We start from the raw sequence: 15,024 nt of genomic DNA, 5'->3' as shown, positions 1-15,024 counted from the left end.
GGTCCCGCACATAGGAACTGTGGATATTTAGCAGGCCCTTTTCAACCACAAGGAAAGCCAGAGCCTCTTGGTGTCTGAATTTCATAGAAGGGCCTAGGTTGAAAAGGACCTTAAAGATCACGTAGTTTCAAGCCCCCTGCTCTGGGCAGGGTTGCCAACCACTACTGCAGGCTGCCCAGAGCCGCATCCAGCCTGGCCTTGAATGCCTCCAGGGATGGGGCATCCACAACCTCTCTGGGCAACCTATTCCAGCACCTCACCACCCTCTGAGTGAAAAACTTTCTCCTAATTTCTAACTTAAATCTCCCCTGTCCTAGTTTAAAACCATTCCCCTTGTCCTGTCACTAACACCACATATAAATAGGCGTTGCCCCTCTCATTCATATGCTCCCTTCAAGTATTGGAAGGCCACAATGAGTTCTCTTGGAAAATCCCTTTGTTGGCTTATATAAGCATATTTTTCTTTATACTTGTTCTTTTTTTTTTTTTTTTTAATTAGACTAATTGTGTCAGTAATAGGATTCCAAAAGAGATCAAGTCCCATACACCCAATTAAAATAATTGGCTGGCAAAGCCCTACCAAAGTGCTCATGGGTAGAACTCAAACATGTTAACATTTAATTTATAATGAGCAGCTGGATGCTTATCTTAACCTTCTAACAAGCGTACAGCCAGACTGGTACATCTTCTCCTGAAAGCAAACTTCCCCTACTGTTTCCAGACCTGAAAGATAACATATTAACAGCTGTTTTTGCAGTATTTTGACATTCGGTTTTCTGAAAGAGAACTGGAAAGAACACGAAATGTTGCAGAAAGAAAGGTTGAATGGAAACTTTTTCTGAGCAGAGGCAATATTAGACATCTTTGCCACAGGGCACTTAGTTAAATTGAACATACATTCTCCAGCAAAAATCATTTTAACTAACTCATTTTTATTGCTGCAAGTATTTCCTTAGCTTTAATTGCAAATGTCAGCGCACAGCATACATAATGTCAATTTTTTTAAAAACATTTGAAAGTAGCTGATCAATATTACACAGAAGTGCAGCTGTTTCTCCAATCTTCGCCCAGGCAGGGCAGAAGAAATACTGTGTCTTCTCGGAAAGCAACATGAGGATGTACACCATCCAGATCGGATGCCAGCCAAAGTGTGCTAAAACCATCATTGTGAGTACACCATTCCTGTCACGGGTTTTTCACCAATGTTTCCCATTAAAACTTCACCCTCCTCATAACTGCCTCAACACACACACAGCACATCCAGGTGGTCCCTAATGGCTGTACACAGAGGTCTTGTGTTCATCTGCAGACTCGATACAGCAGAGATCAGAAGGCTAAAGGCTGCTGATGGCTGGAGCAGGGGAAGGAGTGGGATGCAGGGGGAGTTTGGGAAGGGTAACACCATGTTTATCCTTAGCAATTCCTCCACCTTTCCCTGGGGTGGCAGAGAACACCCACATCCCAGCAAGGACTTGGGATGGCAGCCTGATCCCTGGCAGTGTGAGGAGCAAGGCCACAGACAGCAGAGCTCAAGCACTGCCAAAAATCCCCACCTAGAGCTCCCTCCACCCAGCAGCAGTCCCGAAAGATGATGCCCAGCGGCCACATGCATACAGCCACGCCTGGAGGGGCCGGGGTCCCCTCTGCCCTGATGCTGCCCCTCAGCATGGCGTTTCTCTGCCTGCAGACCAGGGAGTGCTGCGCTGGCTTCTTCGGGCCGCAGTGCCAGCCCTGCCCCGGGAAGGCCGGGAGCCCCTGCTTCGGCAACGGCGTCTGCATGGACGGCATCAACGGCACCGGCACCTGCCAGTGTGGAGCGGGGTTTGTCGGCACGGCCTGCGAGAGCTGCGCCGAGGGCAAGTACGGCCGCAACTGCGATCAAGGTACCGAGCGCCCCCGCGCCACGCTTGTGAGGGGGGTGCAAAAGGGGTGAAGGGGATTGAAGGGAAATGATGAGGCACGCAGGATGCAAAGGGAAGTCACTCTGTTTTGTGACCTCCATGGCCAGCTTTCCTACATGCGGGGAAGTCCCATGTTAGGTCTCCAAGGGGAAGGTGAAACCTCCTGAGTCCTCCTAGCTGCATTCATTCTAGATCCTGGAAACCTACGTTGCTTTCAAGATAATAGACCATTCCTAAAAATATCACTAACTCCTTTTCTTTCCCTGTTATGGCATTTTCTCACTATTTTCTTGATAGAGAAGACCTTACTTAGAGACAGCGCCTCCTACACTGGCTCTTTGGAGGCTTAGAGTGGCATCCAGCATGAATAATCCACTTTAACACAGCTTTTTCACCAATGTTTCCCATTAAAACACAGTTTCAGTCCCTGTATTTGGGAAGAGAGGAAAAATAAGCAGATTTTGAATGTAGATGCATTCTAAACACTGGTTTTCTCCCATCTCTCCCCACAGTGTGTGCATGCGTCCATGGGAAATGCAGCAGTGGGATCGATGGGGATGGCTCCTGTGAATGTGACGTCGGATGGAGAGGAGTGACTTGCGAGAGTGGTGAGTGCCCCCTCCTTTGTCTTCTGGGGAAAGAAGAGAGCATTTCAGGAAACGGCAGAATTGCAGCAGTGACCAGAGCCCAGTGTCAGGTGTCCAAGTGACCAGAGCCCAGACATCCAGCAGCTTCCCATAGGCCCATGCTCAAGGAATTAATCACTGTACTAATAGAAAGTCAGCTGCTCATGAGACTTAAATGCCTTACTTAGTTAATTCTCTAGCTGTGACACCCTGTAGCTGTCCCAAAAGAACATCCTGTTTATTAAGGCTGTGTATTTTGCAGAGCAGAGTTAGCTAGTACATTCTGATCCTCAGGTCCTCCTTCCAAGAGTTTCGATAAGTTGATTTAGCTATACAACACTGGATATTAAATTATGTTCTTGTTAATGCAATAAAAATTAACTAGCAAATAAATCAGTTTGTCTTGATTTAATACAGCTCCTATACCCAATTAAATTATATTTAGACATAATTGAAATGTATTAAATATCTATTTCAGAAATCTGTATAATAAATTTTATAAACACATTAATAATAGCATTCAATATCTATTGTAAATTTGCTCAGGACAAGAACAGTAGTGAAAAGAACTTTATAGCTAATGCTGACAGAATTTCAGTGGAATTTGAGCAACTTTCAGTTCCTTTGGAAATCCTAAACTTATGTAATTAAGCCAACTATGTGCAAGACTCACCAAAGTAAAGATAAATGGCAACAGGTGAAGTGTTTTCCTGACAACATGCTGACATGCCTTTTCTCCAACATCACATTTAAATGGTACCTGCTGATCTGGAGAAAGAGTCATCTAGCCAGAGGGAAGGCCTGTTTCCTTGTGAGCAAGTGATTGCCTGGTGCAGGAGCCAGAAACTCCAGCTCTGCATGGTGGTCATATAAGAGTGGCAAACTAGAAGGATATTGACTTGTAAAGCTCTGATTCCTGTTTCATTTTTTTCCTCTTGCAGAAATCAAAGAAGATGCATGTAACACCTCATGCCATACTAGTGCTAAGTATGTATAAAGTCTCCTTTTTTGGATGAGGGAGGAGAAAACGGGGATCTATTGCAAAAAGTATGGCCAGCCTTGCTCTTTCTGAAGACTTCTCAGCAACACAGATAATACTCATGCTTTTTAACCCCAGAGATAAGGGGCAATGTTAATATAATATATTCAGAAATGAGGCTGAAATGTTCAAAAATGTGAGTGTTAAAAGGGGAAACAGATGAGATTTGGGGGCAAAAGAAAGTAAGACATCCCACCACACAGTAAAGAAAGACATTTAAACCCACACTTGCATGCAGAAGGCTAAACCTGGGGCACTCAGACACCCAGCTACCAGCCCATGTGTATCAGTTCTGCTGTGTAAGTTGAGTGCAAACAAAATTTTGTGCAGTTTTTGGGTGAGCAGGATTTTCTGAGGTTCCGCATGAGAAAACAGGACAGCTGATAGCCCCAAAACATGCATTTTTAATACTTAAAATAACATATCTAAAACACTTCCAGAGAGCTTGGTCTGGCTGAGTTCATTTTTATGGTTGTCACTGCAACATACTATATGGTTAAACACTTCTTTATTTCTGTGCAACTTTACCTTTGGAACAGTGCAGAGCAAAAGATCTGACTTTTTCTTTTTAATGTCATCTGCCTCTTTTCATGTCTCTAGTTGCCTTCTCCTATCAAATGGGACTGCCTATTGCAAGTGTGCAGCTGGGTTCACAGGGAACGGGACATTCTGCACAGGCAAGTGGACTTTGTCTCCCTGTTGAAAAAGAGTGCCTGAAATGCACTGTGATCACAGTGAAATAGTGGAGCTGGTGAGAGATGAGCACTCCTCTATGCACCAGTTAAAAACAGGAATTGCTGCCAGTTTGCTCAAAGTGAGTGAAAGTGCAACAGGTGCAGATTCATAGCAAACAAAGGGCTCAAAACCTTCAAGTTGTGGGGCATTGTGCTAAGGGAGGCCAGAGAAGAGGGAACATACTGTGCACAACCCAGGCCCCATTGTTTGCAGAGTAATGAAAGTTATGACTTTTACTCCTTTTCCAACAAAGCCCAGCAAACAGAGACCAATTCAGGGTACAATAGCACTTCCAGCTATTGAGAGCCATATACCCCTGCCATTTCCTCAGCATTTTAAACTTGCACAGATTTCTGGGGTGATAAAATTGACTTCTGGAGCAGAGAGATCTGAGACACCCTCAGAAAATGGCAGCAGCAGCTTATCCTAGCTGTCCCTCCAAGAGCCTTGGATATCCAGATTTATGAAGTAGACTGTTTCCAGCTACAGTGGCTGTAATGTTACGGTTTCTTTACCTAATCTGTAACTGATTAAAATCCTAATGCTCTTGGGAACAGAAGAATATCTGCCTGAAAATGGCTGGCAGGGTCCTAATCGAAGACCTTAACACTCTTAACTCTAGCTGCTTTGATTTTTTCTTCTGGCACAAATCACCCAAGACCATTTTAATGTACCAGTATGAAATCTCCCATGCACAGGGGGATGTAGGTCACTCCACAGGGACTCTATGCTCACCCATAGACCCCTGAAGAAGGATTCCCTGGCAAACACCTACAGAAGTCATCTCCCCAGGCTGGCTGTTAGAGCTGCTGGAACAGCCATTTGAGGTCATTTGGGGCAAAAACTAAAGTAATGTTTGAGCTAGTTCGATTCACACTGGAGATCAGAAGAGGCCCCCTCCCTGCTTTCTAGGTGGCCCAGGCAAGATCATTTTTTGAGCCTCTGACTCATCCAGGGCTGCAGAACAGCACAAGCTTCCATCTGAGTAAAAAACAGGACTTTTTCTTCACAGGAGGGCTGGGCGGTATCAGAGTCAAGACCTCCTGCAAGAAAAGGCCATTTGATCTTGTACAGAAAAGGGCACGCTAAGGAAAACCTCCAAAAGCCTTTTTAATCTAGAGAAGAGTACAAAGAGCCCTTTTTTTGTTGGAATGTGCAGAATCATGAAATGGGAAGTTACCAAAAGGCAGTCCTGGATGAATTCTTGTCTTCCAGACCAGACATCTCAGCTTTCCTTCTTGCAGTAACAGATAATAATAATTAAAAAAAAAAAATCAATAAATAAGAGATAATAAATAGCTAGCACTAATGACATCTATGATCTAAATGAGAAACATTCAGAAGATTTCAACAAATCCCTTCAAGAGTTAGAGACAACTATCTGTAAGAAGCTATGTAAGCATATTGGTTTAATCTGAGCTGTCACCCCTGTTCAGCTATTGACGCTTGTGAGACCAGCAATGGTGGCTGTTCTGACAAAGCAGAGTGCAGAAAAACAACGCCTGGAAATAGAGTGTGCATCTGCAATGCTGGGTACACTGGAGACGGAGTAGTCTGCATCGGTAAGCATTCCCAATGTCTCGTATGTCACCAGGAGGGAAATTACAGGAGTGAACTTTCCTGTACATGGAAGGAGATCCATGTTCTGCTCTGATCCTAAGTGCAGTTTCCTGATACTAGAGACCTTGGTGCCAAAGGCATCTCAACAGCCTTTCTTGCAGCACCACCTGGTTAATAATACTTGACAAACCTTGTCATCCAAAGTAGCGCAGTGTTACACCAAAATTAAGACCTACCTCTCAGCAAAGATAGCCCCATCACTAGCAGATTCATACACTCATGTTCCTCTGACCATTGCAGACTTAAAGACTGAGAGACTGCTGTACCATATCTCTCCCCAGGCATGGTTTTAAAAACGCTGACAGACGTGTTTTAGCTTTTACCAAGGCAACTACAAGGCCCAGACTGATAATAACTAAATCAAATTACTTTCATTGATTCACAGCTGTCCAAAATCTGCATTCCTAGCATGCTTAACTTAAGATTCACCCTTCTTGGGTTTTCAGAAGTCGCTCATTTTTATTTTTTGCTACTGTTTGTTTTACAAAGAAATAAACCCCTGCCTGGAGAACAATGGTGGATGTGACAGAAATGCAGAATGCACCCAGACTGGACCCAATCAAGTGAGTACTTTATCAGCACAGGTAAATAAGACCGGCCAACTGCTTACAGTTGGAGGTGGGGTGGGGGAATATTCCCATCTCAACTTTGTTTTTAAATGGAAAACTGGGTTTCATACCAAAAATTCTGAAAAGTGTGTGCTTCCCTCAAAAATGTATTTGAGGGGGAATCTGCACAAACATGAAAAATTGGATGTCATTGAGAGAAATGACATTCTGTGATTCTATGAAATCCAGAACTGCAGAGGAAAGCAATATTATGCTGTCTCAAACAATTGTTTTTCTCCCTCGGGAGGTTTTCATGTGAAAACCTGTCCGTTTTAAAGTATTGCTAGACGTTTCTTTTTACTGTTATGGAATTTTTCCATGGACAGTTTCTATTTCAGACTAGCCCATCTCCCAACATAACTGAAGCGTAACACAAAGAAATAACAGAGACCGAATCACAATTCTGTTACAACAGTTACAAAATACCAGCACCTCCTTCTCCACTGTTCTGCAACTCCTATGCAGAAATACAGAGTATTCTCCAAAGAAAGAAGTGCAAAAGGGCTAAGGGGAAAAGGGTTAACAAGAAACAAATTGGCCCAGGCAATCAACTGACAGATTAGTGTTTCTATTTTTATACCAGATCCATAAGAAGCTGAATTCCCCGACTGCAGCACTTCCTTGTCGTCCCTCTACAGTTTCATATTGGTTAGTGAAGGACTGTAATCCTCCAGGAGGCACTGTACAGCCGTATTTATTCGAGAACAATGCAGAAAACAGATCAGGAGTCAGAAGCCAGTTCCTGCCTTCCACTTGTCCAAGGACAGGAGGGGCAATAATCCCCATCAGCCCTTTTAGCTTGTACTGATCAATTAACTCTTTCCTTTGACTGTCATTAGTAAGTGAGCACATTTCTGATGGGAACACAGAACCATTTACTCCTTCCCTGGCCCTCTGAACAAGACAACAAACAGCTATGTTCTTCCACAAACCCTCACTGGTAATAGTAGTTGTGGCTACAATATAAGTATTTATCCTTCCTTACCCATAGGAATACAGTTAACATGGGAGCAGTAACAACCTCTGCTACAAAATCCATCCCTGCAGAGCCAAGTCTATAAAGGCCAGTAAACACTTCTGCTTTCTGTAGGAGTTTCAGCTGTTCAGATACCTAAAATTCTGCTATTACACTGCCTAGCACATTTTTCTCTGATACAGAAAACTCCTTGAAAATTCAATCTCCTACATATTAAACATGCACTCTAAACTGAGAGTATCAAGCAGTGAATTGGAGAGAAGTCATTTCTTTGCAGCCATGTTACAGTTATCACAAAAATGAAATACTAAGTGCAAACCAGAGCAATCCTGACATAAACACTGAATACATTGCCACCAAGTGTGAAGCTATCAGTGACATCAGGACACAATCCCAAATGTGTAGATATGTTTCATCACTTAAAACAAACAAGCAAACAAATAAACAAAGACAGAGGAAAAAAAAAAAAACACTCATGGAGATAAAATAGGGGAAATTAATTAGGATTTTAGCCTGTTTTACTGACAAGATGACTATCTGCAGATGTCCAAAGGGTCATTTCAAGTGACCAGAACAGCAGAGGTGAGACAGAGAGATGGACAGGCAGGGAAGGGGCACATAGGGTCCCTCAGAAATTGTTATTTCCTGGTCTCAGTCTATGGTTTCTCAAGCTGGCCAAGAAATGTTTGCAGGAGAGATGAAGTACTTTTTAGCTTAATAATTTATAAACCATCTCACTAAGAAATGGGATTCTGAGTTCTTCCTATTTACCAGAAGTATTAATTTGGAGAAAAAAGAAAAAAAAAAAAAAAAAAGTAAATTCGATATAAACATGCTAAAAAAAAAAAATCAAACACCTTTCCCTATATGCATGTTTGCTATTTTTCCTCTGTAGGCAGTATGCAATTGCTTGAAGGGATACTCTGGAGATGGCAAAAGATGCACATACATCAGCCTGTGTTCACAAGTAAGTATCACTTTAAGCAGAATACAGTCTTGTGATAACCATTACCCTCTGGGCTTTGGTATGCATTCAGGACTAAGTTGGATAGGTAGATCACTCCTTCTATGCACAAAAAACACTTAGATTAGTATCTAGTTTTCAAACATGTTTAGTTCAGTTCTTGCTTTAGTGCTGTCACTATTTTGGAAACTATGCAGTAAGGACTTTTCCTGGACCACAGCCTGGACACAATACAAGGGCCTGGACTCATCACAGAGTCACAAAAACAACTCGAAATCAGATCTAGTGAAACAGACCCTGGTCTGTAATGGTAAATTGTAAGTCATATCTCCTAAGCAGATTTTTTGTTACTGAGAATTCAAATTAAAAGCCACTATATGTAAATGTGTGTTCACAACCCAAAGGGCTAACCAACATTTTAGTTAGTATGAGAAAAAAAAAAATGCAGTTTCTTGGCAAAACAATTAAAGAGCATGGAACAAATGTTAAAAGACAGAAGCGTGAACTATAACGAGTTAGCTATAATGACAAAAATAAATAAATAAATAAATAAGGAGATGTTCAGGGGCCAGTTCTAGCTGTTCTAGGAGCCAGGTGATTGGGAACCGAAGAAAAGAAACTACGATAGGTCAAAACCACCATGTATTTTTAATATTCTCCTGTCACTAAGCCCACTAGTGTGATTTGGGACCATATCTGGGCAACCTGATCAAGAGAAATGACCAAGAGTCCAACACATCACCTTCTCAGGCTGAAATATTTATAGCCAAATCAGAGCAGCAAGTCCTCACTCTTGCTGGGTCATTACCAGTGAAATCCATTTTATAGCAAACAGTTGGAGGCCCGGGCATGACTGGAGTAGATGATTCCAGTGGAGGTCATGCATCCTGACACGCATCCCTGGAGATGCATCATACAGTGCATAACACCACTGCAAGCTGCAGCAGAGGCAGGTTATTGAACCATGACAGGGAACACAGGGTGGTAGGTAGGTGGGAAGATTAAAACTTTTCTTCATCAGAAGGTCAAAAGAAAAAAAAAAAAAAAATCTCCACACAAATCATTTCTCTTCTTTGCCTCCCCAGCTCCACAAGTTGCAACCCAGGCTTTCCCACACCATTCCCCATCCCGACCTTCATTTGTCACTGAAGACTGAGAATTAGCCACATCCATTTCACACAGTCACTGCTAACCACGTGTTCATGAGCAATGTGGTGCTCTGCACCAGCCGCATTGCTCTGCTTCTTGGCAGGCTGCAGCAGGGATATATCTACTCTCCTATACACATTAATCCTTTGTGCTCAGAGCACAGTGACAATAATTCTCATCGTCCATGACTGGCCTGTCAGCAGACTTTCTCTAACCTTGAAAGGTTGCTGAGATGAAGAGCAAGGGCAAAGTCAGAAGCTGGAGGAAGGATAGCTCAAAATTATGAGCCACTGTTTCCTATGCTTTTCCTTTTTCCTATGCCATGTTCTGGCTATTTTGCTTCCACCTGGCTAATTATTCCATAAAAAAGAAAAATAAAAGAGCCTTAAAAGTGTTACCATCAGACTAGAAATTAATCTGTCTTCAATGTAGCCAAACCTCTGTGCAGCAAAGCCTCATAAAAAGCTATAATAAACCCAAAGGAGTTTATGCTCCTTCTCAGGGCCCATAGTAAAGGATCCCCAAGATAAGCATCACTGGGAAGGACACCACAAAACAAGCACGTAGAAAGAAAACAAGACAACTTTCTCAGTTTTTCCTGATTTGCTCTCAAGTTCAGTCCTCTTAAGCTATACACAAGAAAAAAAAAAAAAAATACTTTAAAATTTTGGTCTTACCAGAATAATGGAGGCTGCAGTGAGTTTGCCATCTGTAATGACACCGAGCTAACAGAAAGAACCTGCACCTGCAGACGTAACTATGTTGGAGATGGATTTAAATGCCGAGGCAATATCTACCAGGTAAAGCGTTGTGTATGTTTGCTTATTGTATTTCAGATAGCTATTTCATACAACAGCTGTCTCTTGAAAACATGCCTATTTTTTCTTGGATACCTTGGTAAATCTAGCCCAGAATTTGCTGTTTGTAAAAAACAACTACATTGATGGACAGTTGTTATGACTGCAGTACTAGCACATTAATACTTGTATTTTTAAGTTTCAAAGAAGCCTGCTATTTCATAAAGCAAGGTAAGATAAAACAGGAGCAATGGGAAGCATTCACTCTAAGCCAAAATTTCCTTCTTTTTCAAGTGCTGCATTTGGTAGGATTCTATAGAAGTTGCTCCAGATTTGCAGCAATGTTACAAAGTCTTGTTCTTGGTTGCAGGAACTTCTCAGGAACTCCAACACATCTAGGTTTTATTTTCACTTAGAGGTAAGAAAAGGGTTTTTTGTTTGTTTGTTTTTTGCATTGAGGGTGTGGAGGGGGGTGGAAATAGGCAGGGATCTGTTGTGTACCAACACCCTTCAACATAATCAGGACTGAATTTGGATCACCGGTCCCAATCGTTAGTCACTAATACCAGAGATGCTCCAATTTAAACTATTATAAACTACTCTAGAAAATTAATAATTTAGAAAATTAGGGGAACATAAGACCTCTAGACCAGGCATAAAATTGAAGCATTTACCTGTTGGTCTGAGATCTTCCAGCACTTGTCTCAATTCTGAGGTGAGCAAATATCATTTTTCTACCACCACTGTTGCATTTCCATTTTGCTACACCATTTCCCATTCTCCTTCTGAAACATCACAGGATGTTGGATGTGCATTGCCAGTTGTTGCTGTTTTCCAGAGAACAGCAGCAGCAATTACCTGCTCACCCATGAGGCTCAGAACAGCATAAATCTATGCATTGGCATACTAGTCAAAGACATATTTTAACTTTGGTTCTGCTACCATGGTAGATGAATGAATTTGTCTCACTTTAGCAGAGCTCTCTGCTTATTTGAGATTACCACTGGTCATTGCGATGTGCCTGCAATACTCCAGGTCCTTTTGTACCACCAGCAGTAATCAATTTATGCCTAGGTACGAGCAACCATGTATCAGCTAAATGCATGCACAAACACATTCAAACATCCATTTTTAGACCTCTCAAGATTAAAGGATTTATTCAGTCTCCTTGCCCAGAAGGAAATAGCCCCCTTCATCATCCCTACACTTAGCATTGATCGAGAGCTTTCCCTCTTGTTGTCCTGTTCCTTATTGTAGAGAAAACAGGCTAAGCTATAAAACAAAAGAATGAACAAAAGAGAGAAAAAAAGATCAGTTTTGTGCACAGTGGTGGCAGGCGGGGATGAGAAGGAAAGCCCACACCATAGAAAGAAGTTTCTCTCCCCCTCATGTTGCAAGTGAAGTGAGCTGAGCATGTGGCAGCAACAGGGCTGTGGGCACCATGTCCCACACAGTGGGGTTGCCCTGGCTCCACATGAGCTACGTTCACTAAGGACTCTGTTCTGCTTTGTCCTTTTAAATCTGGCAGGCCTTGTCTATCAAAGATATTGCTGGCCCAGGCCCTTTCACTCTGTTCGTGCCTCACACAGACGTATTAAACAGCAACCCACAAGTAAGTAAGAAGGCTGGGAGTTTTCGGATTGAGACACCTTGCTCAGCTGCATCTCAACTCCTCTGCTCTCTGTTGCAGGTGAGGGACTGGCTTGCCAAAGGGGAGATGGCACAAATCCTTCGGTACCACATGGTGGGCTGTGCCAGCCTGCTGTATAGCAACCTGAAGACAGTCAGGAACGTCACCTCTCTGCATGGGGACCAAATACAGATCACCTATTCTCAGGTAACAGGGTGAGGAAAAGGTAAGGGTCTGACTAATAAAACTGTCTGCTCTCATTTAACCATTTTAAAAACTGTAGTGTTCCTTTTCCTCCTCTATTGCATAAAAATAAGTAGTATTTAAAAATTAAAAATTGTCCATTCAGACAAAACATTCAGTACTTACCTGCTACATTAAGACTGGAGTTGTACCATCCTTGCTTTGATGCAAGTTGTCTTACCCTCCAACTCTGGTTTGTTTGTGTTCTCCAAACAACCTCTCTCTCTTACCATCCTTGTAAAACCAAGAGGTGATTTATTAAAAGGGAAGCTACTATTTGTTTCCAAGAAAGAAGGGTCACTATATAAAAGAAATTTGGCATAAGCCTCACTGTCCAACAACGTTCCACAGAAAACATTTTTTTTGCCTTTTCAGAATTCAGTGTATTTGAACAATAAAGCTGAAATTATATTCAGTGATGTTGTTGGCACAAATGGCGTGATTCATATCATAAACCAAATCCTGGTCCCATCACATATTCAGGATTTCCCCCCAGGCCCTAAGAAGGTAAGTGCAGCTTTTTGTCATTCTCACCTCAGGGGCTTTTATATCTAACAGTAACTGTAGTTATCATGCAAGTCATACAAGAAGCAGCATTACTAAGACAACCTTATTTGTCAATGTCAAGTTATTTTTATATAAGTTTAACATTATATTTAAAATTCTTCTTACACTGTTCTTAGCATAAATATAATTCCTGAGTAAATTCTACATGGGGCTTTTACAATGGCTTTGATTTCATAACAAAAAGCTTACAGGGGAAAGCAAGCTAATATCTGCTTTTAAAATATCCATATGATGTATTTATTAGATAAATCTCCTGACTATTCCTTTCTTTGTAGGAAAGCCTAAAAATGGTTGCAGCCAAACATGGGTACATCCTATTCAGCAATTTGCTAGAGGTAAGTGGACAAGAGTCAGCAGCCATCAGGTACAGGTTTTAAACAAGTACAAGCAAAAAAAAAAAAAAAAAGTAGGGTGCACAACATCAGTAGCAGGATGGTGCTCAGTGGAGCCAAAGGACTCACAACAAAGTACATGACACCCCCAGTCACCACCTGGCTCCCACCGACAGACATGGGGGAGATGTCAAGCAGACCCACCACCAGGTTTCCCCTTCCAGCCCAGCTCCATCCTACCATGTCAAATCACATGGCCAAGGTTTGGCCCAAGTATGACTTTAAGCCCAAAGCTAGGTCTGCAATATGATTATTGGTGGGCAGATGAAACACTTTTGGGTCATTTAACTTAACTTGGGTGACTTAACTGTGTTTTTTAAAGTAATGACATTGGCAAGCTGGTGACCAGGCAGCCCACATGGCCACTGCATCTCAATTATGTCAGCATTCACCTCGTAGGGTCAATATCCTTTTAGAGGGAGCATTAATCTCATACACACAGAATTTTGGCATGTTGCAGAAAAACAACCTGCTTGGGCTGATCAACGATCCCATTCACAAACCCGTCACGCTATTCTGGCCCACGGACACAGCTATCCGTGGGCTGCCGCAGGAACAGCAGGACTTCCTCTTCAGGAAATCCAACACGGACAAACTGGTGCAGTACCTCAAATTCCACATCATCCGTGACGCTGAGGTAAGACCCATGCTTTTTTTAGGACTATTGCCAAGGCAAAGACAGGGGAGCCTGGGCACACACATCTCCTTTGTTTCCAGGTTCTGGCCTACCAACTCCCTCGCTCCACCTCACTGAAGACCCTTCAGGGCTCCAACCTCAGCATTAGCTGTGGAGATAACACAGAGATTGTAAGTATTTTCCCTGCCAGAACCTCTACCCCTTACCTCTGCCATTGGATTCAGTCATGTAATCCCCTCTGTGCCTGCACTCAGTCCCTAGAAAGGATCAGTAACACCAAAACTTAATTTCTCCTTGCCTGTCCATGCCAATAGCCACAAAACTGCAGCAGCCACCCCAACCCATTCAACAGGCTAGATGGTTTGCAAGATTTTTTGGAGTTGTCACTTTCTCTCTTGTAAGATGCTATTTGTTCAAAACAGCTCTCAGTTACCTCAAAAGACAATTACTATCACATTAACTTCTCCTACAATGAAATACACAATGAAAAATCATTAGGACAAAGCTGGCTTTGGCAGAAGCCTCAGAAGCATCTGGGTGCAAACTCTGGTTTGCAAGCATTCACAGGCCAAGATTGTAGGCAAGTATGCAACCCATCAAGCCAAAAAAATGGCATGTTTTTCCTCTGCAAACAGGTCATACCCACACATCCTCAGACAAGCTTCTGCCTCCGCACATGTGGCTAAGCTTACAGAGTGTACACCTGTGGACACTCTGTCAGCTTTAGAAAATGGACAGAATCTGCCATCTGCGAGATTATAGCACTGTAATCTGTAGGAAAAGAGGTCTCCAAATTGGTTTCAGGCCCCCACAGCCATCAGGGTTACCTACAGGATAGTTTGACACACCATTGTGCATCAGAGCATTCCTACAGAGGGAGGATCATCCCTGATTCCCATCCAGGATCTGGATCCAATCTGGCCCCACAGAAAACTGCCTCACCATTTTTCACGCTACTCTCCCCATCCCCTCTCTCAGGGTGCCCTTTTCCTGAATGACAGACAGTGCAAGATTGTGCAGCGGCAGCTGGAGTTCGACGGGGGCATCGCCTATGGCATTGACTGCCTGCTGACGGACCCCAGCCTGGGGGGACGCTGCGACAGCTTCTTCACTGTGGAATTCATGGTCAGTCCAGCTCTT

The 15,024-nt window shown here is 42.8% G+C and overlaps 1 protein-coding gene across 1 annotated transcript in view; it reads left to right on the top strand.

Moving 5' to 3' along the window:
• Nucleotides 1-15,024, top strand: part of STAB2 (stabilin 2) — an 82,076-nt gene that overhangs the window by 48,150 nt on the left and 18,902 nt on the right. Inside the window, exons 34-50 of the mRNA XM_032182643.1 lie at nucleotides 1,072-1,167; nucleotides 1,688-1,883; nucleotides 2,414-2,509; nucleotides 3,469-3,514; nucleotides 4,167-4,243; nucleotides 5,738-5,863; nucleotides 6,411-6,484; nucleotides 8,401-8,472; nucleotides 10,299-10,418; nucleotides 10,786-10,833; nucleotides 11,944-12,027; nucleotides 12,106-12,252; nucleotides 12,664-12,795; nucleotides 13,131-13,190; nucleotides 13,708-13,884; nucleotides 13,965-14,054; nucleotides 14,863-15,009. Coding sequence (XP_032038534.1) covers nucleotides 1,072-1,167; nucleotides 1,688-1,883; nucleotides 2,414-2,509; nucleotides 3,469-3,514; nucleotides 4,167-4,243; nucleotides 5,738-5,863; nucleotides 6,411-6,484; nucleotides 8,401-8,472; nucleotides 10,299-10,418; nucleotides 10,786-10,833; nucleotides 11,944-12,027; nucleotides 12,106-12,252; nucleotides 12,664-12,795; nucleotides 13,131-13,190; nucleotides 13,708-13,884; nucleotides 13,965-14,054; nucleotides 14,863-15,009 — 1,788 coding nt within the window. The remainder of the gene's footprint in view (nucleotides 1-1,071; nucleotides 1,168-1,687; nucleotides 1,884-2,413; nucleotides 2,510-3,468; nucleotides 3,515-4,166; nucleotides 4,244-5,737; nucleotides 5,864-6,410; nucleotides 6,485-8,400; nucleotides 8,473-10,298; nucleotides 10,419-10,785; nucleotides 10,834-11,943; nucleotides 12,028-12,105; nucleotides 12,253-12,663; nucleotides 12,796-13,130; nucleotides 13,191-13,707; nucleotides 13,885-13,964; nucleotides 14,055-14,862; nucleotides 15,010-15,024) is intronic.

This window comes from Aythya fuligula, chromosome 1 (genome assembly GCF_009819795.1).
Source record: "Aythya fuligula isolate bAytFul2 chromosome 1, bAytFul2.pri, whole genome shotgun sequence".
NCBI classification, from domain to species: domain Eukaryota; kingdom Metazoa; phylum Chordata; class Aves; order Anseriformes; family Anatidae; genus Aythya; species Aythya fuligula.
This window is presented reverse-complemented; position numbering and strand designations above follow the sequence as displayed.